General features: G+C 51.6%; 1 protein-coding gene across 1 annotated transcript; it reads right to left on the minus strand.

The window, feature by feature from the left end:
* Window positions 1–2,852: 2,852 nt before the first annotated feature.
* Window positions 2,853–26,297, minus strand: Slc7a8 (solute carrier family 7 member 8). The gene is made up of 6 exons (XM_048362871.1): window positions 26,261–26,297; window positions 26,146–26,201; window positions 25,541–25,705; window positions 24,652–24,934; window positions 5,287–5,491; window positions 2,853–3,359 (listed from the first exon to the last, which is right to left on the minus strand). The coding sequence occupies exons 1-6, from the start codon at window positions 26,295–26,297 to the stop codon at window positions 3,008–3,010; spliced, it is 1,098 nt and encodes a 365-aa protein (XP_048218828.1). The 3' UTR covers window positions 2,853–3,007.
* Window positions 26,298–26,566: the final 269 nt, after the last annotated feature.

The raw sequence follows: 26,566 nt of genomic DNA on the forward strand, positions 1-26,566 counted from the left end.
CCCAGAACTGGCAAAAAAAAATGTATCCAACAACAGGGTATTGTTTGCTCAACTCTGTAATCCTAGCTTCTTGGGAGGCTGAGATCTAGAGGACTGAGATTGAAGACCAGCTTGGGCAGAAAAAGTTTGCTAGATTCCATCTCCAATTAACTAGCAAAAAGTAGTGTTGGAGATGTGGCTCAAGTGGTAGAGCATGAAGCCTTGAGTTTAAATTACAGTACTGGGAAAAAAAAAGTAAGTATCCAATAAACCAGAAGGGTGGCCCACTACCCACACTCAAATGCTGCAGGGGTAGGGAGGGTGCATCTCCACGCCCATCCCCAGCCAACAGGGCGCCTAAGCTCGGGCTTAAGAGTCTCCTGCTTCAAAGCAGGTAGGAAAATACTTGAAGACCTACCTCAAGAGCACTGAGGAATTCCTGTCTTTGGAGGATGAGACTGACTACTGCTAAGGTGGGAGCCAATCCTTGCTTAGGAGGCAGAAAACGGGCCACATAGGCTTTTTGAGCCTTTGGCTTTAGAAACGGGAGCTGAGTTGCTCATCTTACTTTTTTTTTGGGGGGGGGTGGGGGTGGAGGGTGGGGTCACGGGCCTGTTCCTAAGTTTCTTCTTGGCTCCACACGGGCAGGGTGTAGGTGAGAGGTATCGTGGAGCACATTGTGCAAGCTTCATTTCTGGAGGGGGTCAGCCAGGAGTGACTCTCACCTCCTGGGAAGGCTGGGACCATGCTGTCCCAGGGGAAGCTCGGGGAAACCTCCTCCGAAGGGTCTCTGTGCAGGAGGCAGATGGGGGGGGGGGGGATGTAAGGAGCTCCACTGTGGTACAGCCTGGCTGGCCTCCTGGAGGGAGGGAGCAAGCAAGCCTTAAGCTTGCGTCTGTGTGTGTGTGTGTGTGTGTGTGTGTGTGCGCGCGCATGCCCGCATGCACACACGCACGTGTGCTGGTACTTGGGCTTGAGCTGAGGGCCTGAGTGCTACTGTCCATACCACTCCACCATCGCTCCACTCAGGACTTCTGGGTGGTTAACTGGAGATAAGAATGTATGTCATGGGCTTTCCTGCCCCGGCCTGGCTTGAAATCCCCAGATCTTCGCTTCCTGAGTAGCTGGGATTACAGGCGTGGACCACACTGGCCAGACAGCCTTGGGCTTTCCTGACCACACCCAGCAGGAAGAAAAGAGGGTCTCCAGTCTAAGACACCTCAGCAGCAGCAGCAGGAAAAAGGAAGCTGTGTGTACAAGACACCGAAACAGCAGTGGCCAGCACTCATGCGCTTCCTCTTCCTCCCAGCAGCTCGTCTGATGGGGAAACAATCTTCCCTGCACTCCCACGCCCTCCTTCCTCCTCTCCCCCGCAGCTCCAGACCCAGCAAGCAAGGACCAAGGGGCCCCACCCCCCAGCCCACCCCCAGACGGCCGCGACGGGGCCCCAGGTGCTGAATTCTGTGCTCAGAGTATCTTGTTCCTTCTCTCCAGAAAGCCTTTCAGCCGCCCTGGCCCCAGACACAGGGCTACGAGTCACGACCCCATCACACAATGGCATAGGCAGCGCAAGCAGAACACGCAGAGCGGAGGTGTGGGTCTGGCCAGCCTGGGACTTCCATCCCTTTGCCTCTCGGTCTGAAGATTTCATTAGACACAAGTGAAAAGCCCTGTCCCCTAAGGGCCTCAGCCCCACATTACAACCTGCCTAGGTGGTAGGATCTGTTCCTGGGCACACTCGCTTAAGAAAACCTACCTTCTCCCATTTCAGCTGCCTACCTGGGAGGGGACCTGGGATAGGCGAGTGACCCTCCCTCCCTCCCTCATCAGCAAGCATCAGCAGGGAAGCGCTGGGGTGGGGAAAGGCACGGCCAGGGCGGCCCTGGCCAGGAGCTGCAGGTGCTGAGCTGGGAGCTGAGTGAGACGGCAGGTGCTGAGACAACCCCCGAGGTACATCCCAAGAAGCTGCTCGAGGCGTGTGTGTGGAGGAAGTATGTGTGGAAGCCCGGTGCTTAATGGCTCCTGCTTGTAACCCTAGCTACTCAGGAGGCTGAGATCTGAGGATCTTTGTTAGAAGCCAGCCTGGGCAGGAAAGTCTGTGAGACTCTTATCTCCAATTAAACAGTACAAAGTCAGAAGTGGTGGAGTGCCAGGCTCCAGTGAAAGCAGCCCAGGGACAGCACCCAGGCCCCGAGTTCAGGCCCTAATACCAGCGCGCCGTGCGCGCGCACACACACGTGACTTGGTAAGCTGAGGTATTAGCAGACCACTATAAGGCCAGGATGGTCTTCCTGTCAGCAGCTGGGAGGAGCCAGCACACTGCGCTGTGCAGGAAAGAGCGAGTCAGGAGCCCGACACTCCCACAGCGCCTGCCTCCTGGGGTAAGCCACTTGCCTGGATTTATGTTTACTTATCGGTTCTAGGGAAACGATAATATTGGCCTAGCTTACCTCATGGATTCGTCATGAGACTCAAATCAGATAATAGAGGTGAAAGTGTTTCATATGAAAAACTCTCAGGGAAATTACCTTGCCAAGGAGCCACTTAGGATTCTTCTTGGGTTTTTGTTTCTTTAACTTTCAGCTTTCAGTTTGTTGTTGTTTGGTGGTCTTTTTTTTGGTCTGTCATGGGGCTGGCACTCTGGGCCTGGGCTCTGTCCCTGAGCTCTTCAGCTCAAGGCTAGCGCTCTACCACTTTGAGCCACAGCATCACTTCTGGTTTTCTGGTGGTTAATTGGAGAGAAGAGTCTCGCGGACTTTCCTGCCTGGGCTGGCTTTGAACCGTGATCCTCATATCTCAGCCTCCTGAGTAGCTAGGATAACAGGCACGACCCACCAGCACCTGGCTCACTGAATTTTTTAACTTCAGAAGGTTGTACAGGGGGATACAATTTAAAATGTCTAAGTGTTCAGTGTCTTCTTGTTTTCAACATCAGATAATTGCATGCAGTATCCATTCATCCAAAAGAAACTTGTGTGGGCAGGAGGTATGGCTCAAGAGGCAAAGCACTTGCTTAATAAGTTCAAGGTTATAGGTCCAAACCCCTGTGCCCCCAAACAAAACATATATCTTCAAGACACATTGTAGGAAATATAATGAAGAAAGACAATAACAATAATAAATAAATAAGAATTATTAAAGGAGGCAAAGAAGGAAGCTCACAGGTATGCAGGTCACCAGCGAGGGTAAAAGAGATGGTCCTGAAATTCAGGCCCAAGCGATACTTACATAAGCAGATGGCAGCCAGGAGCTGAAGACCGGACTCCGGGGGGAAGCAGGTGGGGAAGAGCGGCTGCAGCACGTAGTTGGAGAAGGTGAGGGCGATGACAGCCTGGTTGGTGGGGTAGATCACCAGCACAGCAATCCACAGCCTCAGGAAGCTGGAGGAGAAACAAGCACCCGCCGTCGGGCATGGCAGGGGTTCACTCATCAGTGGAAAGCCCAGGCAAGTTGGTGGGCAGAGCAGGTGAACCAAACAGGTTCAGGGATGCTGCCAGCCCACCTCCCGCCCCAGCTCAAAGGAGACACCAGCCCTCTACAACGGCAATAAAAGAATCCAGTGAGGAAGGGTTAACTTTCCACCAGCGCGGACACGGAGTCTTAAGAGTTCTCTTCTGCTCCTTGCTACTTTCAGCATCTCTTCTCTGCAGCTATGATGCCCCCTCTCCCCCGCCCCACGCACTGGGGCCCCAGAATCCAACAGTGGAAAAAGCAAATTTGCAACCCCAGAATTCTGACAGCTAGGACACGCTAAGGTTTTGGTCATTTAAGCATCAGCCAGAGAATGGATCTAGTTGGGATTTGTGAGCCGAGTCTCTCCCATACTCTTTGGCCCACTAGTGAGGGTTGAGCTCCTTAGTAGTTAGGGAAGTAAAGGAAATCTGAGACCAGAGGTTGACAGAAGTAAGTCAGTGGCCAGGAAGGCACAGGTGGCTCGTACCTGTAATCTCAGGAGATTACAGTTCAAAGTCAGCCCTAACAGAAAAGTCCATAAGACTGTTATCTTCAACTAGCCAGCAAAAAAGTCAAGAGTGGGAATGTGGCTCAAATAGTAGAGTACCAGCCAAAAAAGCTAAAGGAGAAAGCCTTGGCTTGAGTTTAAGCCCTAGTACTCTCTCTCTCTCTCTCTCTCTCTCTCACACGCGCACACACGCGCACACACGCGCACACACACGCACACACACACACAAAGAGCTTATTATCTTTGGCAATGTGAGAAGAGGAACACTTTATTTTTAGGTAGTTACTCTCATTTGTCAACACAAAACACTTAAGTTTCTGTTGGTTACTTTCCCTGGTGGAGTCTATGGTCAGTGTTGCCATATACTTTGTTTGCTCTTGCTTATACAACCTGGCCCACTGGGCTGGTAATATGGCCTAGTGGTAGAGTGCTCGCCTCGTATACGTGAAGCCCTGGGTTCAATTTCCTAGCACCACATATATAGAAAAAGCCAGAAGTGTCACTGTGGCTCAAGTGGTAGAGTGCTAGCCTTGAGCAAAAAGAGTCTGGGACAGTGTTCCGGCCCTGAGTTCAAGCCCCAGGACTCGCAATGGAAAACAATCTTGCCCACTAAGTTCAATAAAGAGATTAAGCTGGGGATATAGCCTAGTGGCAAGAGTGCCTGCCTCGGATACACGAGGCCCTAGGTTCGATTCCCCAGCACCACATATACAGAAAACGGCCAGAAGCGGCGCTGTGGCTCAAGTGGCAGAGTGCTAGCCTTGAGCGGGAAGAAGCCAGGGACAGTGCTCAGGCCCTGAGTCCAAGGCCCAGGACTGGCCAAAAAAATAAATAAATAAATAAATAAAATAAAGAGATTAAAATAGCTAGGCACTGGTGGCTCATTCCTATAATCCTAGCTACTCAGAAAACTAGGCTCTAAGGATCCTGACCTGAGGATCACAGTTTGAAGCCAGCCTGGGCAGGAAAGTTCATGAGACTATCTCCAATTAAGCAGCAAAAAGCTAGAAGTGGAGCTGTGGCTCAAGTGAGAGTGTGCTAGCCTTGAGTGCAAAAGCTCATGGACATCACCCAAGTTCTGAGTTCAAGCCCCCGTATGGGCATCCACACAAAAAATACCTTCACTACATACCTTATACCTTAGTCCCCTGTCACTGTCAGGAGTGTGAAGTGGACACAGGCTACACTAGTGGCCAAGCCGGAGAGGCCAAAGAACAACCCTTCCCCTGCCCTCCTCGGCACACGGGGGCCTAGAGACCCTGGCCTGGGCTTCCTTCAGCGGGCAACCTTCTGCACCTCTTCCTCCTTGTTCTCTAATACACTGAGGCCTCCGCAAGTTTGCTTACCCGGCCAGTCCTCCGAAGATGTCCTTGACGTAGGAGTAGTCACCTCCTGATTTCGGGATGGTGACCCCCAGCTCGGCGTAGCAGAGGGCTCCCACAGCAGTGATGATGCCCGTCACAATCCAGACAATGAGAGCAAGGCCCACTGAGCCCGCATTCTCCAACACACCCTTGGGCGAGACGAAGATCCCAGAGCCAATGATGTTCCCTGCACGAGACACCAAAGGGAAGGGACAGTGAGGTCAGTACAGCTGGCAGAATGGAGACCGTATCCCTGACCCGATCCTAAAATGTCTCTGAGATGCAGAAGTGATCGACAGGCTGGTGTGTCTAGTAATATTTCCCCCAGGCTCCCTGCTCTGCTCTGTGATTCTCAAGCACCTCCGAGATGCATGGGTGATCATGAGGTGGGTGTGTTTAGAAGTCATTCTCCCTCAAGTAGGGGAAAGAGAAGCCCAAAAATGGACACGTGTTGACTAAGAACGTGGTCAGGTACTTTGTAAGTCTATTGAGTTCTCAAACAAATCCTGCAGAGTCAAGATAACACTGCTTATATTTTAAAGAGAATGAGAACAAGTCTCAGATGTCAAATGAACTGCCTAAGGCCGTTTAGTACTAAGCAATGGAGCAAACATCCAATCTCAGGACACTAACTGGGCTACATATAATAGCTTTAGGAATGGGGGCTGGGGATATGGCCTAGTGGCAAGAGTGCTTGCCTCCTATACATGAGGCCCTGGGTTCAATTCCCCAGCACCACATATACAGAAAATGGCCAGAAGGGGCACTGTGGCTCAGGTGGCAGAGTGCTAGCCTTGAGCAAAAAAGAAGCCAGGGACAGTGCTCCGGCCCGGAGTCCAAGCCCCAGGACTGGCCAAAAAAAAAAAAAAAAGTTTTAGGAATGGATCAAAAATGGCAAGACTGGAGAAATGAGCTATTTTTAAGGGTCATCTGACAACTAAAAGCTTCAAAAGTTAGCCAAAGGGCTAGGTGCTGGTGGCTCATGCCTGTAATTCTAGCTACTCAAGAGGCTGAGATCTGACGACCGAGGTTCAAAGCCAGACTGGGCAAAAAATCAGTGAGATTCTCCATTTAAGCAGAAATGGAGCTGTGGCTCAAGTGGTAGAGCACTAGCCTTGAGCACAAAATCTCAGGGACAGTGCCCAGGTCCTGCGCTCAGGACTGGCATACGTGAATGTGTATACACACACACACACACACACAATTTAGTCACCCACCCAGTATGGTGGCTCATGTGTGTAATTCCAACACTATAGACACAGAGGTAGGAGGATCATGAATTTAGGGCTAGCCTGGGCTCTATAGTGAAACTGTCTTAATAAGACAAAACAGAACAGAACAAAACACGTAAGAGTACAGACAGAACCCTTGGAGCCTGCTTCTCCTCCAGATACCCCACCCTAGAAGAACATGAAATAACCCTATAAAACGCATTCTGGTAGTCTGTAATGGTTTGTAGTCGAGCATATTTGCAAAACCCCAGCACTATTCTTCCAAAGGTCACCCCCTCCACATGGTTTCACGTGGCCCTTACACAGCTTTCCAGAACTCAGAAAGAGGAGGAAAAGCAGGTATTTTTCTCTCTCTCTCCCTATTTTTTTTAAACAAACTAAGAGATTTACACACAGTCTAAGTTAAGTGGCTTTTTCCAAATTCCACAGCTACTGATGGGTAAAATTGGATCTCAAAACCAGCCTCCTGATGGTTACACCAGCGCTTTTTTTCTACCAGTCTGCCTCTGCTGTGTGCACAGGGCTGGTTTTCTCTAAGAGGCCAGCAGCAAACATGCATGGTGGATGGTTCCTGGGGTTGCATATGTTGAGCAGGAGAGAAGTAGGAGACTAGGGGAAATCATAGCATGGCTCTTTCCAACTTTTCCTTTGTCCATTTCTGTGACTATAATGCTAACCACAGCTGGTTGCTGGTGGCTCACACCTGTAATCTTAGCTACTCAGGAGGCTGAGATCTGAGGACCACAGTCCAAAGCCAGTCCAGGCAGGAAAGTCCGTGAGACTCTTATCTCCAGTTAACCACCAGAAGACCGGAAGTGGTGCTATGGCTCAAGTGGTAGAGCGGCAGCTGTGAGCTGAAGAGCTCAGGGACAGTGCCTAGGCCCAGAGTTCAAGCACCATGACCACCACCAACAACAACAAAAGATGCTACCGAGGTCCAGTGGATGGATGCTTTGATGGCTCTTTTCATGCCCAGCCCAAAAGCACCACTAGATGCCTGTGGGAAAAAGCAGAGACTAACTTAAATCCAGGTGGAAATGCAGAGCTAGAGGTCAGTTGGGATTGACAGTGTTTGGGGGGCATAAGTGTCTACCACATCTCTCTCTCTCTCTCTCTCTCTGTCAGTCATGGGTCTTGAACTCTGGGCCTGGCACTGTCCCTGAGTTCTTCAGCTCAAGGCTAGCACTGTACCACTTGAGCCACAGCACCACTTCTTGTTTTCTGGTGGTTAATTGGAGATAGGAGTCCTATGGGCTTTCCTACCCAAGCTGGCTTTGAACTGTGATCCTCAGATCTCAGCCTCCTGAGTAACTAGGACTACAGGTTTGAGCTGCAGGTGCCCGGCCCAAGTCTCTTTAGTAATTTGGAGTCAGTGAGATGGAGAATACAAAGTACTATGTTCAATTTCACTAAAGTGACCTTCAGGTCTAAACCAGAACTCAATCTCAATCCAGTCCTTAAGGCTGGTGCTCTACTACTTGAGCCACAACCTTCACTTCACTCCTAGCTTCTTGCTACTTCATTGGAGAGAAGAGTCTCACGGACTTCTCTGCTTGGCCCAGCTTCAAATCTCTGTCCTCAGAGCTCCAGGATAACGAGGATCACAGGCACAAGCCCCTGGTGCCTAGCCGAAGATCTTAAGACACTTCCTCTTGTATGTAGCGTCCCATGATTAGAATGAGAGCATGTCCTTCACCTTTCCTCTCCTCAACCAGTCTCCATATGCTTTGCCATGTCTGCTGGCACAGGAGACGTGGAAAGACCCACGTTCAGTAGCCCAGGACTCGGGCCATGTTCACTTTGTCAAGTGCTTTCACCTGCCATGACAAACGGTGCTACTGTTCCCCAAAGCCACCAAGTATTGGGAAAGAGAATGAGAGAAAGGTTGCTAGATTGCTGAAAGAGACTAATAAATCCCTTGCCTAATCAGGTAGTTATCAAAAGGTGTTATAAGGCACTCCAAACCCAGCCAAGGACAGAGAGATAGAACTAGGGCTATAAAATTAGCTCAGGAGGTTAAAAAAAAACAATAGCAGGAGAAAAACAAGGTTTGACTTTGCTCTTTCAGGTGTTACGGCAGGCAAAGGAGCAGCCCGGTGTTCCGCAGAGGACCGGCTGTGGGGCTGGGGGTTATTGAAAAGATTGGGCCTCTCCAAGGGGGAGTCCCGCTCCACTCGGGATTCTTTTTTTTTTTTTTTTTTTGGCCAGTCCTGGGCCTTGGACTCCGGGCCTGAGCACTGTCCCTGGCTTCTTCCCGCTCAAGGCTAGCACTCTGCCACTTGAGCCACAGCGCCGCTTCTTGCCGTTTTCTGTATATGTGGTGCTGGGGAATCGAACCTAGGGCCTCGTGTATCCGAGGCAGGCACTCTTGCCACTAGGCTATATCCCCAGCCCCCACTCGGGATTCTTGGAAAACAAATAAAGCGGTAGGGACCGCGGATCTGTGAGCTCTTCTTTTCTGCTGCTGCATGGCGTCTTTGGAGCCCGCGCCCTCTTGCTCTCTCGGTTCTAGGCCGCAGGAGCCCCTGAAGTCGCGATGTGCCCTTGGCAGCCTGACCCACCTCCTGTCTCCCCTTGCTCCAGGGAGCTGGCCGGCTGGTGATGGTGAGAGGCACAGCGGGCTGCCAGGGGGACAAGAGTTCCCGTTTTATAGAAAGCCGCGCTCTCTGCCAGGCACTGGTGCTCGCGCCTAGCTGCTCAGGAGGCTGCGGTATGAGGAGGCTCAAGGCCCAGGGGCAGCAGTCCCCACGGGACTCTCCTCTCCAGTCAGGCGCCAAGAAAGCCACGCGTGAAGCTGGGGCTCGAGTGGCAGAGTGCTAGCCGTGAGCAGAAAAGCACGCATGCATGCATATGGGCACGCACGTGCACGCGCGCGCACACACACACACACACTTGGTTCTTCTCCAGTGACAAAAAAAAAACACAATTCTTTTTGCCAAATTTAAATGATAAATATTGAAGCCTGAGACACCCCATTACGCCAGCCTATGCTATGCTCAAGCTCGGGAGCGAAGGCCTCTCTCTCATTCTAGGATGTCACTACCTAGAAAATCAGAACCCGGGCACATGCATTAGCAGCCGGAGGAACTTGTGTAGGAGAGCAGTAGTTCAAACACAGCTATGCTTTGGAGCCTGACAAAAATTCACATTTACGGGCTGGGGATATAGCCTAGTGGCAAGAGTGCCTGCCTCGGATACACGAGGCCCTGGGTTCGATTCCCCAGCACCACATATACAGAAAACGGCCAGAAGCGGTGCTGTGGCTCAAGTGGCGGAGTGCTAGCCTTGAGCGGGAAGAAGCCAGGGACAGTGCTCAGTGCTCAGGCCCGGAGTCCAAGGCCCAGGACTGGCAAAAAAAAAAAAAAAAAATTCACATTTACTCAAAAACAGTCCCTAGTAGATACAATTCTCAGGGTGAATACTTCATTAATATCTAGCTTCCTCGCTGAACCATAAGCTCTAAGAGCAGGGGCTGTGCTGTCCACTCTACCAGACACTATGCATGCTTACTCCAAAAGTGATACCCCACATGATGCGCGGCACTTTTCTTTAGAACTTTCAATACCTGTAAGAATCTCGGGTGTTATTGATGCTAACAAAAAATATAGGAGAGAGCTGTGCATTGATGTCTTTGCACCTGTAATCCTAGCTACTCAGGAGACTGAGATCTGAGGACTGAGGTTCAAAGCCAGCCCAAACAGACGAATTCAGGAGATTCTTATCTCCAGTTAGCCAGCAAGAAGCCACAAGTGGAGGTGTGAGTCAACTGATAGAGTGACAGCCTTGAATCAGCATGGGGTCCTGAGTTCAAGCCCAAGCACTTGCAGAGAGAGACAGACATGGGAGGGAAGGGAAGAGGAAGAGGCAAAGAGAGAGGGAGGAAGAGGGAGTGAGGGGAAAAGGGAGACAAAGAGAAGGAGGAGGGAAGGCGAGGGAGAGGGAAATTGTCGAGTGTGTCGAGGCCGTTAGTGAAACAACTCCCTTCACTGACAAGGAAAGCAGACTGGCCATTGTTACCATCTCCAGGTTGGAGGGGAAGAAAGTAGTATAACTGCTATATTCCCGTTTTACAATCGGGGAAAAAGAGGACGATGTTATTATCCCTAGTTTACGGATGAAGAAACAGACTCAGAGGTAGTTACTTGCCTAAGTCACAGGCTCTGGTAGTAGTGGCTTGGTCAGAACCTGTATCTTCTGCCACACCCTCAAGCTTTTGTTGAAAATAACACATTCCTCCCCACACAGGAGAGGGCATTTCAAACTCCAAAGACAATGGCAACAGCTCACACAAGAAGATAATCATTAAAGAACTGGAATGCAAACCCCAGCCCTTCCTGCTGTGGCACTCTTCAATGACGCTCACAGAATGTTCTGGTCCATTCCTTTACTTGATTCTCAGAATTGCTTTCTTTGGGGCTCAGGTGTACTCCGCTGCCTTGCACCTTCATTCCTATTCACCTTTGGGGAAACTGAGGCTTACACCTCAAGTCTCTCAGAGAGACTTGATCAAAGTCACGCCTTGCATAAATAACTCATCCTGATCGCCAGGCCAGGCGGAGTCCTGGGACCTCCATGTCCAGGGCTTCCTCCAGAGTTCATGGCGTCTCTCGTCTAGAAATTGCACAACAGGCACTTCGACCACAGCAAGCAACAAGGCTTTCTGGGAGTAGCTTTGAGGAATGAGAACTGGAGAAGGGCTTTTCTATCTTCACCAGGAGTCCTTCTTGATAAGAAGGTAAGAAGAAGACAATTGAGTAAAGATTTTTCTCTCTGTTGTTCTACTCCTGGAGTCATGTGGAATCACTTAGGAATATGGTAACACAGCTGTCTAGCAATGCTGAGCTACCGGATGGAGGTTAGGGTCTTACTCTTGCTTTCCTTTACACCAATTAAGAAAGTAACCATCTTATCATGAAGATCTTCTCCCATAGTAACAATAATAACTCTTAAAAAGGATTCTAGGATGCCTGGACAATGAGGCCCATCTTGGCCTGTGCTGCCCTGGGAAAGTTACATACTCCATTAAAAGGGGGCCAAGTTGTATTAATGGGCAAGTCTGCACCAGGAAAACTGCCAGAACTGAGAAAAATCCAAATTTGCTCTGAGTAAATAATCCCTTCCTTCCTCACCTGCAGGCCAGTGCCACGTGACTCCCATTAAGGAGTTACTCACACCCAGTCTTGTCCACACTAGTGTGGCAACCATCAAAGAGCTTCCTAGGGCACGGAATGATAGACTTCGAGCGCCCAGCAGACCCTCAAATTCAAAGGGCTTTGGCTTTCCTTCCTTACTCACGCTAGTCTTGAAGTCTAGCCACCACTTCCTGCCAGTGCCTGGAGACTGTGGCCATTTCTATAAGATGCCGAGAAAGCGGAAGTGACCTGCATTGTGCTTCTTCCATAAGTTGGCTGGGAGAATCTGAGAGGGGTGGGGGAGTATGGAAGGGGGTCGTCCATGCTGGGGCCAGGCTTTGATCTTCACACCAGGCCTCTTGCGCTGTGTCAACTTCCCATCAGGACTGTACAAACAGCTGCTGCAGGGCTGGGGCCGGGTCAGGATGCCAGCCCGGGTGCTGCGGGGTTGAGATGGGAAGGCCCTGCGCGACTGACTCCTCTCGTGCTGCGGGATTCCTTGCTGAAACACAGGGCCCGAGACTCGGAGCTGGATGAACCAGAGTCCTTGCTTTCCCTCTCACAAGCCATGAACTGATGATCAGAGACTTATTTCCTTCGTGTACGGAACTGGGAACCGTTGCCCCTTCTGTGTACCTCAACGTTGCTGAGGGGCTGGAAGACTAGCAACTGCTGGACTGGGTTACGAGGCCTTGTGGCCGTCGAGAGGAGTCTGAGCAGCTTGCTTCGGAGGCCTGCCTTCCACACAGCACTGGAGAGACAGACAGGTCAGGAAGCAGCTGCTGAGTCATTTGTGTTTGTCTAGGTATAATTTTTAGACGCCGCAGGTAGGCGGGTAGCAGGTAATTACATCTCAGGAAGTATTTAGTGATCGCCCACTCTGTACATGCTTGCTTTAGAAGGTAATTGGGAGCACTTGTTCACACATGGTCTTTTAATAAATAGATGGAACCAACCACTGCCCACTAACAACCGAAAGACAGGCATTGTGACCCAAGGGGCTGAGCGTGCTGAGACCTCAAATATGTCCATTAGGGATGCCCATCTCGCCCCTACCATCTCCCTGCCTGGTGGAAAAGCTGGACACCTACAGCCACAGGCCTGACCTTCTTCAGTGGTTTCCAACGAAGGGTGATTTCGGTCACCCCATCCACGTCCAGAGACTTCTGGTGGTGGTAGTGGTGGTGGTGCTGTGGTTTGAACTGAGGGCCTTGCACTGCCGGGCTTGCTTGCTCCACTGGAGGGTGCCTGGCCTCTTACCTGGATGACTGACTTCCTTCCTTCCCTCCTTCCTTCCTGTTTTGGTCAGCTGTGGGGCTTGCGTTCAGGGCCTGGGCGCTGTCCTTGGGACTCTTTGTGCTCAAGGTTAGCGCTCTACTACTTAAGCCACAGCGACACTTCTGGGTTTTGAGAGGTTAAGTGGAGCTAAGGGTCTCACAGAGACTTTTCTTCCAGGCTGGCCTTGAACTTCAACCCTCAGATCTCAGCCTCCTTAGTAGATAGGTTGATAGGCGCAGGCTTCCTGGATGACTTTGAACCACAATCCTCCAGGTTTGGGCTTTCTGAGTAGCTAGGATTACAGGCACCCAGCACGGAGAAACTTTTGGGTTTTGTTCTGGGGAAAGGAAGCTGCTGGCACTTAGGGTGTAGAGGCAGGGGATCTGCTGAGGATCCCGCAACGAACAGGATGGCCTCCACAACAAAAGAGGGTCAAAGTGCCGAGGCTGAAAAGCACTGCTCCTGCTGGGCAAGGGTGGATCACACCGAGGATCTCAGCCATTCAGGCTGACTGCGATCCTCAACCACACCCAGGACCTCAGCTGGTCAGGAGGCTGAGATCTGAGGATCATGGCTGGAAGCCAGACCAGACAGACAAATCAAGAAGATTCATCTTCAATTAACCAGCAAAAAAAGCTGGGAATGGAGGTATGGCTCAAGTGGTAGAGTTCCAGCCTTGAGCAGGAAAACTAGTCAAGAGCTGGAGGTTCTGAGCTCAAGATCCAGTGCAAACAGAAAAGAAAGAGAAAGAGGAGGAGGAGGAAGAGGAGGAAGAAGAGAAAGAAGAGAAAGAGAGAAGAAAGAAAAAGAAGAAAAGAAGGAGAACAATAGGAAAGCCCTGCTCTTCCTCTGGCTTGAGTGGCATCTGGTTCATCCTGAAAATCCCTTTTGAATTAGTTTCTCTTTTTTTTTTTTTTCAAGTCCTGGGACTTGGACTCATGGCCTGAGCACTGTCCCTGGCTTCCTTTTGCTCAAGGCTAGCACTCTGCCACTTGAGCCACAGTGCCACTTCTGGCCGTTTTCTGTATATGTGGTGCTGGGGACTTGAACCCAGGGCCTCATGTATACGAGGCAAGCTCTCTTGCCCTAGGCCCTATCTCCAGCCCTCCCTGGCTTCTTTTGCTGAAGGCTTTATCACCTTATCACTTGAGCCACAGCCCCACTTCTGGCTTTTTCTAAGTAGTTTACTGGAGACAAGAGTCTCACAGACTTTCCCGCCCAGGCTGGGTTTAAACCACCATCCTCAGATCTCAGCCTCCTAAGTAGCTATGATTATAGGTGTGAATCACTAGCACCCGGTGGCCTTTTTGCTGTTTCACTGGAGATAAGAGTCTCAGGGGCCGAGAATATAGCTTAGCGATAGAGTGCTTGCTTAGCATGCACGAAGCCCTGGGTTCAATTCCTCAGTACCACATAAACAGAAAAAGCCAGAAGTGGCGCTGTGGCCCAAGTGGTAGAGTGTAAGCCTTAAGCAAAAGCAGCTCAGGAACAGTGCCCAGGCCCTGAGTTCAAGCCCCAGGCCTGGAAAAAAAAAAAAAAAAAAAGGATAGACAATTGGCTGGTTGCTAAGCAGGCCAGACTTGGACTGTACCCAAGCCAAGAGGTGTAAAATTTCAGAACTACCATTAATAAGTATGGAATGTGTAGCTCAGGAATGGGAGGGAATTTGAGGGTGGTAGAGGATAAGCTCAAGGAAAAAGAAAAACAGCTTACTGAACATATACTACAGAGAAAGGGCTTTGTTTCGATAATCCATACGGAATGTCCGAGCCAGGCATCACTGGCTCACACATGTAGTCCTAGTTACTCAGGCCGCTAAGATCTGAGAAGTGTGGTTCAAAGCCATCTGAGCAGGAAAGTTGCTGAGACTTTTTTTTTTTTTTTTTTGCCAGTCCTGGGGCTTGAACTCAGGGCCTGAGCGCTGTCCCTGAGCCTCTTTTTGCTCAAGGCTAGCACTCTGCCACTTGAGCCACAGCACCACTTCTAGCTTTTTTCTGTTTGTGTGATGCTGAGGAATTGAACCCAGGGCTTCACGCATGCGAGCCAAGTACTCTACCACTAAGCTATATTCCCAGCCCCTGAGACTCTTATCTCCAGTGAAACAGCAAAAAGGCCAGAAATGGAGCTGTGGCTTAAATGGTAGAGCACTAGCTTTGAGCAAAAGAGCTAAGGCATGGGGCCCAGGCTCTGAGTTCAAGATCCAGTATTGGCATCAAATATAAATTAATTAATTCTGCTGTATCGCTGATGGGGCCTCCCTTTGGACAGCGCGCGCATGCTCATGCAAAGCCACGTCTCCTTACAGCAGCCCGGCCGCCCCTCCCCGCGGCTCACTAATGACCTTACGGGCAAGGGCATCGCATAGATGTGCAAGCAGGCTTCTTTAAAATACAGAGATGAGAAACGCGCGTAGGAGCTCTGTCGCAGGGGCACCCGGAACACTCCGTGTGAGACTGACTGCCTGGCACAGTCACACGTCCTGTGCAAGCTGGCCGGCCTCTACAAGTGAGCTCACTGCGACGCCTAGGGTATTTAAAGCCCAGAGCAAACCAATGGGGAAACGGTGACAAAGGGTGAGAAATGAGATGCGGTCGATAAGGCTTTTCAGCTCAGACTTCTCTCATTCTAGAAATAAAACAGCTTAAAATAGACTTGAGAGTTTTTTTCCTTAATTTATATTTTTTTGCAGTGCTGAGGTTTGAACTCCAGGGACTCACGCTTGCTAACATTCAAACCACACTCTCAGCCCTTGAAGAATCATTTTGCTTGTTTTTTAGTATTATTTTTGACAAAAACCCTGAGCAGGTATCCCAGCCTTGAGCTCAGGGCCCCCCGCCTCCCGGGTAGCTAGACTGAAGACAAGAGACATCACGTCCAGCTTGTTTTGCTCCTAAGAAATAAAATTCGCCCGTCCTCCGCACAAGATCTCGTGTGCTCACCAAGTGCTAAAATACAGAGCAATCCCTGATTTTAAAACCAGCAGCCTTCATCTCCACCCCACGTATGGCATGCAGCTTGCTACCGTCAGACTTTCAAGGAGGAGAGACTGGACTGGGGGTGGCTCTGGACTGGCATGTTGAGAAAGGAGCACACAGATGGTCCTACCTCCTGTGCATCTTCCTCGGGGAGTTAAAAAGGGGAACAGGAGCCAGGCTCTGCTATTCAGTAGGCTGCGATCTGAGGACCATGGTTCAAAGCCAGCCTGGCACTGGTGCATGGGAGTTTATCTCCAATTAACCAACAAGACACCAGAAGTGGAGCTATGGGCTCAAGTAGTAAAGTGCCAGCCTTGAGTGAAAAAGCTAAGGGAAAGCACCCCAAGACTTGAGTTCAAGCCCAGTAACTGGTACCCCTCCCCCCCAAAAAAGAGGAGAGAGGGAATGCTGGTCAAGATTAGAGCGTTTACCTAACATGCCTCATAACTACACATTACACACACACACACACACACACACACACACACACACACACACAGTCAGAAGAGAACAGCTTCTAGCCCCTCAAGTTCCTGTATGCTTCTTGTTTTCTGAAGATCAGAATCTATTCCTGGAATAAATTGTTCCTTTGCTCCTGGCTGCTTTCTCTAGATCTGCCCCTCACGCTACAATAATAACAAAACACAGAGAGCAACACCAGAATTCTTGAGGCACTTTTGGTGGATGGCTGTGCTGCTGGATTAGCCTACAGAGGAAAGCGGAAAACTGCGGTAACCTGGCAACTCGAGAAGCAGAGCCGCTAAGCCCTGCGTCTCTACTTCACTTCAGTAAGCCATCTTAACTCGGGGCGGGGGGCGGGGAGGGAATATATATGTATATATATATATATATACACATACACATATATACACACATATGTATGTATATACATATATACATATGTATACTATATGGTGGCCACCTCTCTAAGGTTGATTTGGGTATGGGGTAGTTTTTTGTATGTCATGGGGTTTAAACTCAGGGCCTGGGCCCTGTCTCTGAGCTTTCTTGCTCAAGGCTAGCACTCTACCACTTTGAGCCACAGTTCCAGGAAGTAAGAGTCTCATGGCCTTTCCTGCTTGGGCTGGCTTTGAACCACAATCCTCAGATCTCAGACTCCTGAGTAGCTAGTATCACAGGTGTGAGCCACCAGTGCCTGGTGCAGGGCAGTTTTTAAATTACTGTTGTTTTTCTAAAGAAAATGATTGCTTAGTTCTGTGTCATAAATGCAATTTTTACTTTCTGGGTACCTATTTTCTTTCCCAGACTCTAAGCCTCTCCTGCTCATCACCTATTGCTCTTTGAAAGAACATATCGAAGCCCCTAGCCCCGACACCAAATTGCTTCTTGCACTCTCTAGTTCTTGGGGGCAGAAAGCATGTAACAGGATTCTGGTCCCAGGCAGGGGGTGGGGTGGGGTGTGGCTTCAGGGCTCAACAACCAGAATAGAAATCTAGCTCTGTGTCACTTAATCACTCCATCACTTACACAGTGAGCCATTTTTGTATGTGTGCTGGAGCTTGAACTCAGAGTCTCATGCTCTGCTTGGCTTTTCCCCTCAAGGCTGGTGCTCTACCATTTGATTCACACCTCCATTTCTGACTTTTTGGTGGTTAACTAGAAATAAGAGTCTCACAAACTTCCCTTTCTGGCTGGCTTTGAACTGGGATCCTTACTAAGTAGCTAGGATTACAGGCATGGGCCACCAGTCCCTGGCTCATTTCCACAGCAGTACTCAGTATATGAGGTTGTCCACAATGTCCTCATCAAGTCCCGTGTAACCGGCTCACAGTGAGTGCTCAACAAATGGCGGTCACTTACTCCACTGCTGGGCACAGCCTTTTCCTATGCACCTACTCCCCACGCAGGAGGGGTTCAAAGCCGCACCACCGGTGGGTGGTTCACGTCTATAATCCTAGCTACTCAAGAGGCTGAGATCTGAGGATCAAAGTTCCAAGCCAGCCTGGGCAGAAAAGTCTCCACAATCTTATCTCCGATAAACTACTCAACAAAGCTGAAAGTGGCACTGTGGCTCAAATGGCAGAGTGCTAACCTTGAGCACAAAGAGGCTCAGGGACAGCGCCCAGGCCCTGAGTTCAAGTCCCAGGACTGACAAAAAATATCTATCTGTATCCAAGATGGATACTAACTCTTTTTTTTTTTTGGCCAGTCCTGGGGCTTGGACTCAGCGCCTGAGCACTGTCCCTGGCTTCTTTTTGCTCAAGGCTAGCACTCTGCCACTTGAGCCACAGCGCCACTTCTGGCCATTTTCTGCATATGTGGTGCTGGGGAATTGAACCCAGGGGCTCATGTATATGAGGCAGGCACTCTTGCCACTAGGCCATATCCCCAGCCCAAGGATACTAACTCTTAGTTGGCTTCTGTATCAGCATTTTCTTTGAGAATGATGAGAGTTTTGATCATATTTTCATCATGAATGAGTCACATCCTAAGACCCATGTTTTTTAAATGGAAATACACACTCAAGAACAAGTTTTCATATTCTCTTTCTCTGCATTTCTGGGATTAGATGTTAATACATCATGCTAGCTGCTAAAATGTGAAATCTGAAATGGTGGAGAACATCTATGTCTGAAACCTTTTGGGCTTTTCCTCTGAATCCAGTGCACTTCAACACAGTTGTACTTGCTTTTCTTTTAAGACAGAGTCTCAGTGAGAAGCCCGGGCTGACCTGACTTTTCAGGCTTCCTGCCTTTGATTACATGCACATACTGTCAGATACCTCTTTTTCAAAAGTGTCTTTTCCATGTCTTCTAGGATGAGATACCACAGTCCTTCCCGATTCCAACCCCACTGTCTTCCTCTAGGGTCCGTTCCAGCGCCATGCTATCCACAGTCGCCTTCCTTCCTTCCCTCTCGGTTACGAGTTACAAATAAGGATTTAGGCTCTGGACTTAGACCACTCCATTATCAGTCATGTGACCCTGCTAGCTCTGTGACTGTGGACAGGATTAAAGAAGATATATGGAAAGGGTTCACAGCACAAGAACTAGTGGGTAAGAAGGGCTCAATAAACACAGCTCTTTTTTAGCCAGTTTATCACTGTACTCCTGCAATTCCAGCACTTGGGAGACCAAGGCAGGAGGATTGCTGTTTGAGACCAGGTTAGCCACATAAAAAGATTTTGCCTATGGGGCTGGGGATATGGCCTAGTGGTAGAGCGCTTGCCTCGTATACTTGAAGCCCTGGGTTCGATTCCCCAGCACCACATATACAGAAAATGGCCAGAAGTGGTGCTGTGATTCAAGTGGCAGAGTGCTAGCCTTGAGCAAAAAGAAGCCAGGGACAGTGCTCACACCCTGAGTCCAAGGCCCAGGACTGGCAAAAAAAAAAAAAAAAAAAAGATTTTGCCTAAACCAATCAGTCAATACTATCTTTTAAAATTGTGATGGGTGTTTTTGTCTCATGCCTTTAATCCCGCTATTCCTATCTGTTAGGTCCTCTCCCTGAGGGCTCCATGTAGATGCCCCCACCTCATTAAGTCTCCACCCAGATACCTGGGTAACCTGCAGACCTGGAGGCAGTTACCTCCCCTTTCCCTGAGGTCACCTCCTAATCCACCTGGCCACACCCCTTGCCCCTGCCCTAGGTATAAGGCTGGGCTGGGTGGGGGTCGATCTCTCTCTCTTCTCTCCCTTCTCTCCGGCCATGGATTATCTTGGCCACAGGCCAGCAGTTCAGTAATAAACTTTCTCTCCTGCCTCAAGACCGCGTGGCGTTCTCCTTTAGCGGCTACCTACTTCCAACACCTCACACTATCTACTCAGGAGGCTGAGATCTGAGGATCACAATTCAAGTTAGCCCAGGCAGGGAAGTCCATGAGACTCTCATCTTCAATCCATCACCAAAGAGCTGAATTGGGAAGCTGTAGTTCAAGTGACGGAGACGGAGAGCCAGCTTCGAGCACAAGAGCTCTAAGGGAGAGCTCCGAGGCCCTGAGTTCATGTCTCAGTCCTGGTACACCCCCCCAACACACACACACACACACACACACACACACACACACACACACGCGCGTGCACGCGCGCGCGCGCACTAAGGGCTCTTATCCAAGTTCTAAATGAAACTATTCCTTTAGGATATAAGAAAAAAGTAGTAGAAAAAAATGTTTAGAACTTGATTCAAAATCATGCAAACTAGATTTGAATCCTGGCTCCAAGACATTTTAGTCGTGCGGCCCTCCCAAATCGCTTATCCCCCTGATCCCTCCATTTCTTATCTGCAGGAAGCAATGAAAAGTGAAGTGCTGTTCTTATTGAAGTTGTGGTGTGGCACAGACAGACAGCAGCTGGTGGGTCACTGGATGAATGGCTGGCATATAACGTGTCTAACAACAGGTATTATCAGTAGCTTTGCTCTCATCGATAAATGAATTTTGCTGTCCTTCACATCAACACCATTGTTCATGGTGAAATCTAACTTCATTGGCTCTCAAAGAGGTTTCCTTGACTAAGAACCTCAAGAGTCAGAGCAAGGTAAGGTTGGTGGTAAAAATTAAATGACAAGCTAGAGTCAGGGCTCAAGTGGTAGAATACCTGCATAGCAAGTGCAAGGCCCTGAGTTCAAATCCCAAACTATCTCTAAAATGAATACGTAAGTCATTACAATTAAATGAGAGCCAGAGGCGGCACACATCTGCCACTCTGTTATGCCTAATCACCTATGACGGGTTTCAGTGAAATGTTATGAGCTTCTAATAAACATACCAATCAAGTTATCCCTCTAGGTCAGTTGAGTATGAGATAAGTAGATTCAGAGCAAATGCCATTTCCTCTATCCTATCATACCATCTGATTCAATCGGGAAACTTCCTCCCTCCCACCCCCCCCCAACTCTCTCTTTTTGCTGGACCTGGGACTTGAACTCGGGGCCTGGGTACTGTCCCTGAGCCTCTTTGTACTCAAGGCTAGCACTCTACCATCTGAGCCACAGCACCACTCCTGGCTTTTTCTGAGTAGTTTATTGGAGATAAGAGTTTCACGGACTTTCCTGCCTGGGATGGCTTTGAACCGTGGTCCTCAGATCTCAGAGTAGCTAGGATTACAGGCATAGGCTAACGGTGCCCGGCTCCTGTCTCTTTTTAAAAGTTTTACACTTTCTTTCTTCCATACTGTGGCAACAGAACACCAGGTCACTGAATTCTACATGGAAAAAGCCAGTTATATTTTTGCATTTTATCTTGCAACAATGTGCATTGCTGTCATTCCCTTGGCAACCCTTCTAGAAGAGGCCCGGACAGCTCCTCAACACACTGGCAGTTCAACACCATGCAGGAGGGGAAGGGAAAGGATTTGCTCCCACGTTCTGCAGAAGGGAAAATCTACTTCTCGTCTTAGCATGAATGAGGGCAGAAGAAGTCTTACACTTTGGAGAGTTAACCTCATCCCTCTGAAACCACATAGTATACTTGGAGTTCTTTGTACCAGACTTATTATTTTTCTTGCTACCATAATGTCACCCTGGGGAGCGCTGAGGGTATGTCATTCCCTCACTCATTAAGTCACAGGCCGATAGTAGCAACAGTCCCCCCCCAATGAAACTGCACTGACTACATTTGGACATTTTCATAGACGTGGGAAATATTGAAGAAGCCAGGTGCTAGTGACTTATGATAGTAATCCTAGCTACTCAGCAGGCTGAGATCTAAGGATCACAGTTCGAACCCAGACTGAGCAGGATCGTCTGTGAGACTCTGATCTCCAATTAACCACCAAAAATCCAAAAGCAGAGATGTGGCTCAAGTGGTAGAGTGTCAGCTTTGAGCAAAAAAGCTCAGGGACTGCACACAGGCCCTGAGTTTAAGCCATTCTACTGGTGAGTGTGTGCACACTCATACAAAGTGAGAGGAAAAAACTCCAGTCTACAGGGAAACAGCCTGCAGGCATGGATACTTGTACATTTGCAAGGATGAACAAGAAAGGCTGAAGCAGGAAGAGGGAGATTTGAGTGTGCATGTGTGTGTGTGCACAGCTGTGCATGAATCAGAGCCTTCTCAAAGGAAAAAAATAAGCTTATCCTATCAGTCAAATTGACAAAAGAGGGCTATTTATAGATCTGAAATTGGCATGTGCTATAAATATTGAGTACCTAGTTGACCTTATTTTTCAAAGCACTGAGATGAAGACTAGAAGAAAAGATAATGAGAGAAGATAATGGTGTTAGCTTGCTTTTGTAACATTGTATTTCTTAATTTTATTTGTTTGTTTGTGCCAGTCAGTCTTGGGGCTTGAACTTTGGACCTGGGAGCTGTCCCTGAGCTTTGTTGCTCAAGGCTGCTGCTCTACCACCACTTGAGCCACAGATCTACTAGCTTTTTGTGTGTGCTTAACTGGAGATAAAAGGCACACAGGCTGACTTTGAACCAAGATCCTCAGATCTCAGCCTCCTGAGTAGAGTAGCAGGGGTATAGACGTTGCCATTGGCCCTCAACAACATTGTATTTTTTATGACTATACACAAATGGAAAATCTCTCAGAACCAGAGAATTAGATAAAATGGGATTGTATTTTGAAAAAAGATTGGAGACAATACAATCTCTGAATTCTGGCTGTAAAGGTGATGAGGATTATCGGGATTCTGAACTCACTTTATTTGCCTTCTCCAGTGTCACTACTGCTCAGGTGTCAAAGTGTCTCTGAGCTATGTCTGGAACACAAAGATGTCCACAGACACTGTTCATGGGCACCGGGACATAGAGAACCTTCACAATGGACCTCTGCAGAAAGATGATACAGAAACACATCTGGGCCTGAACTGTCTTACACCTTTGTCTGAGGAGAAGGTAAAGTCCTCTATAATAAAGATAGCAGAAGCAACTCGCCCCTCTGGGAGAGGGCCTGTGGCCTAGTGGTAGAGTGCTTGCCTAGCATGCACGAGGCCCGGGGTTCCATTCCTCAGCACCACATACATAGAAAAGGCCAGTAGTGGTACTGTGGCCCAAGCCGTAGAGTGCTAGCCTTGAGCACAGAGAGGCTCAGAGACAGTCAGTCCCCAGGCCTTGAGTTCAAGCCCCAGCACCGGCAAAGAAGGAACAAGAAGACAAAACCACAAACTTTCCCCTGAGGGCAGGAACAGGCCACAATGTGTCTGGGGTTTCTCTGCAAAGAGAAAGCTGTGTGGTGTAGAGGGTCCCCGCTTTCTAGATAACAAGTAAGGAGTGGTGTCAGTGTGACCTGTCCTAGCAAGGTCGGGGCGGCCCCAATGCTCCATTGTTACAATATTCACTCCAGGACACCTCGATCCACCAGTCCCCCCCCCCCCCACACACACGCTCCAGGACACCTCTATCCACCAGTCCCGTCCCCCCCCCCCCGACACACATGCTCCAGGACACCTCGATCCACCAGTCCCCCCCCACACACACACACGCTCCAGGACACCTCTATCCACCAGTCCCCCCCACCCCCACACACGCTCCAGGAAACCTCTACCCACCAGTCCCCCCCCAACGCTCCAGGACACCTCTATCCACCAGTCCCCACACACATGCTCTAGGACACCTCGATCCACCAGTCCCCCCCCCACCCTCCAGGACACCTCCACCCACCAGTCCCCCCCCACCCTCCAGGACACCTCTATCCACCAGTCCCCCCCACCCTCCAGGACACCTCTATCCACCAGTCCCCCCCCCCCACACACACGCTCCAGGACACCTCTATCCACCAGTCCCCCCCCACATACTCTAGGACACCTCTATCCACCAGTCCCCCCCACCACGCTCCAGGACACCTCTATCCACCAGTCCCCCCCACACACACGCTCCAGGACACCTCTATCCACCAGTCCCCCCCCTCCACACTCCAGGACACCTCTATCCACCAGTCCCCCCCCCACATGCTCTAGGACACCTCGATCCACCAGTCCCCCCCAACCCTCCAGGACACCTCTATCCACCAGTTCCCCCCCCCCCAGGACACCTCTATCCACCAGTCCTTTCCCCCCCCTCCACACTCCAGTTACTTCTGATTCCCCCCTGAGGACCTTGTAGAATCATTTGTGAGTGTGAAAAAGAAAACATGGAGAGGCTGGAAATGTGGCTTGGCGGTAGAGTGCCTGCCTGGCATGCATGAGGCCCTGGGTTCGATTCCCCAGCACCACAGACACAGAAAAAGCCGGAAGTGGCGCTGTGGCTCACGTGGCAGAGTGCTAGCCTTGAGCAAAAGGAAGCCAGGGACAGTGCTCAGGGCTCTGAGTTCAAGGCCCAGGACTGGCAAAAAAAAAAAAATCAGAGCATTATTGCTACTGTTGCTAACTTATCACACATGCCATAGTTTCTTAGAACATAAAGCAATAAAATCTCTACAGGAAGCGCGGCGCCTGGGCTCACGCCGGTCACCCTAGCTGCCGAGGAGCGGAGATCTGAGGGCGGGAGTTCAAAGCCAGGCCGGGCCGGAGGGCCCGCGAGGCTCCGCTCGCCGGTGAGGCTCCACCAGTCAGGGGCGGCGCTGTGGCCCGGGGGTCGAGTGCCAGCCTCGCGCGGGGCCGGCGGCCGGGTCCCGGGGTCCGGCCCCGGGGCGGGCCGGGCGCACGCGTGCGTGCATGCACGCGCCCACGCGCACGCACCCCGACACCGCCGGCGTGGGGCGGCCCCGGGACCGCGGCGGCTCGACGTGGGGCCCGCGGGCAGGGACGCGCCGTGCCCGCGCCCACGCGGAGCCCCCCGGCGCGGGCTGCCCCGCCCCGCCCCGCCCCGCCCTCGCCCGGACTCACCCACGATGATCCCGCAGGCGCTGACCAGCCCGATCTCCTTCTTCAGGGCCACGCCGCCCTCGCCGGCCCCGGCCCCGGCCCCGGCCTGGGCGCCGCGCTCCGGCCCGCCGCTCCCGCCGCCGCCGCTCCCGCCGCCCCGCGGGCTCTCGCTCTTGTCCGCGCTGCCCCCGGTGCCTGGCTCCCTTCGCCATGGCTCCCCGTGGGCTCCCGGCAGCGCGGGGCTCCCCCTTGCCGAGCGCGCGCGCGCGTGCGCGGGGACCGGGGCTCCCCGGGGGAAGCGCCCCTGCCCGGAGGAGCGGCCGCCCGGACCCCTCACCGAGCCCTCAGCCGCGCCGGGCGGGCGGAGGGCGGCAGCCCCGCTCGGCGCGCGCGCTCGCCGGCCACGACCGCGGGGCCCGGCGGGGGAGGGTGGCGCTCTGAGGGGCGCGGCGGCAGGTAGCGCGGGGTTCCCGGACTCGGCGCCGGGCTCGCGCCCCGCAGGCCCGCGCCGCCCCGGAGTCCTCCGCTCCCCGGCGCCCGCTCCGCGCTCGGCCTCCGCGCTCCGCTCCGCGCTCCGCTCCGCTCCCTCAGCGCGCCGCGCGCCGCCTCATCGCCCCAGGTGCCGCCGGCCGGCCGCTCCCGCCCGCCGCGGCCCTTTAGTGCGCGCCCAGGCCCCGCCCCGCCGCCCCGGCCGCCGCCCGGCCCCGCCCCCCGGGACCCCCCGAGGGCGCCCGCCGCGTGACCGGCCGGCCCGGCGGGCCCGGGAGCTCGCTCGCGGCCGGCGCCCTCCGGGGGGAGCCGCGGGGGCCGGGCGGGTGCGTCCGCGCGCGGCGCCGGCGTAGCGGGGACCCCGGGAAGGAAGGGGGGACACGCGCCGATCCGGCGCTCGGCGAGCGGGAGGCCGCCGGACCGGAACCACCGGGGACCGGGACTCGGGCTCGGCGCCGCAGCGAAGTCCCACCCGCCGGCCGGGCGTGGACCCGCGGTGCCGGAGGGAGGAACCCCCACCCGCCTCCGAGGCGCGCCCCGGGCCCCGCGTTCCAGACTCGGCGCCGACCCTCAGGGAGAGCGAAGGCTGCTCCCGAAGCAGGCGTGGACGTGAGCGGACGGTGACCCCGGGCCCGGCGGAGACCTTCCTTCACCCGACCGAGGGCTACGAGCCCCGTCTCCAATCGCAGGGTACTCTGAAAGAACCGCCTGCAGCGGTAATCCAGTAACCGTAGATCGCCCTGTGCATCCGATGCATACATACATACATACACATATGATGTGTAAATACAAACTTTTGCTTGTAGGTGGGGCTAAAAAATAAATAAATAAAAATTCCCCAAACTAACGACTGTCAGGAAAACGGAGGGGAGCGGAAAAGGAATAGGCTGGACTCCGTCGTCCACAGTAGGCGAGGGGCACAGACCTTCCCGTGGGTTTGGAGGTTGTGCGAGGGACTGGATTTGGGGGTGGGCTTTTGTACGGCTTAACAAGGAAGCAGAAAATAAAATTAAAAAAAAAATGGGCCATGGTCTCTTGGGGGCCCAGGGCAGTGCCTTTGGCCAGGTCTAGCTCGGAATAACCTGCGGGAGGACAGGCATGTGGTCAAGCCTGTTTGTGTGCACCTGGTGTCTTGCTTCACCTGGGGAATAAGGCAGGAAGCAATCCTTCAGCCGCATGTTTTAGAAAATCTTCCAAGGTCTAAGAATGTGGCTTAGCATCCATGAAGCCCTGGGTTCGATTCCTCAGCACCCCATAATCAGAAAAAGCCAGAAGTGGCGCTGTGGCTCGAGTGGTAGAGTGCTAGCCTTGAGCAAAGAGAAGCCAGGGACAGTGCTCAGGCCCGGAGTTCCAGCCCCAGGACTGGAAAAAATAAAATAAATAAATGATATCTTAGAAAATCTTCCAAAAGAATGGGTGAACATAAATGCTTACTTCTTTAAAATGG

The sequence above is a fragment of the Perognathus longimembris genome, chromosome 14 (genome assembly GCF_023159225.1).
Source record: "Perognathus longimembris pacificus isolate PPM17 chromosome 14, ASM2315922v1, whole genome shotgun sequence".
In the NCBI taxonomy this organism is placed as follows: Eukaryota; Metazoa; Chordata; class Mammalia; order Rodentia; family Heteromyidae; genus Perognathus; species Perognathus longimembris.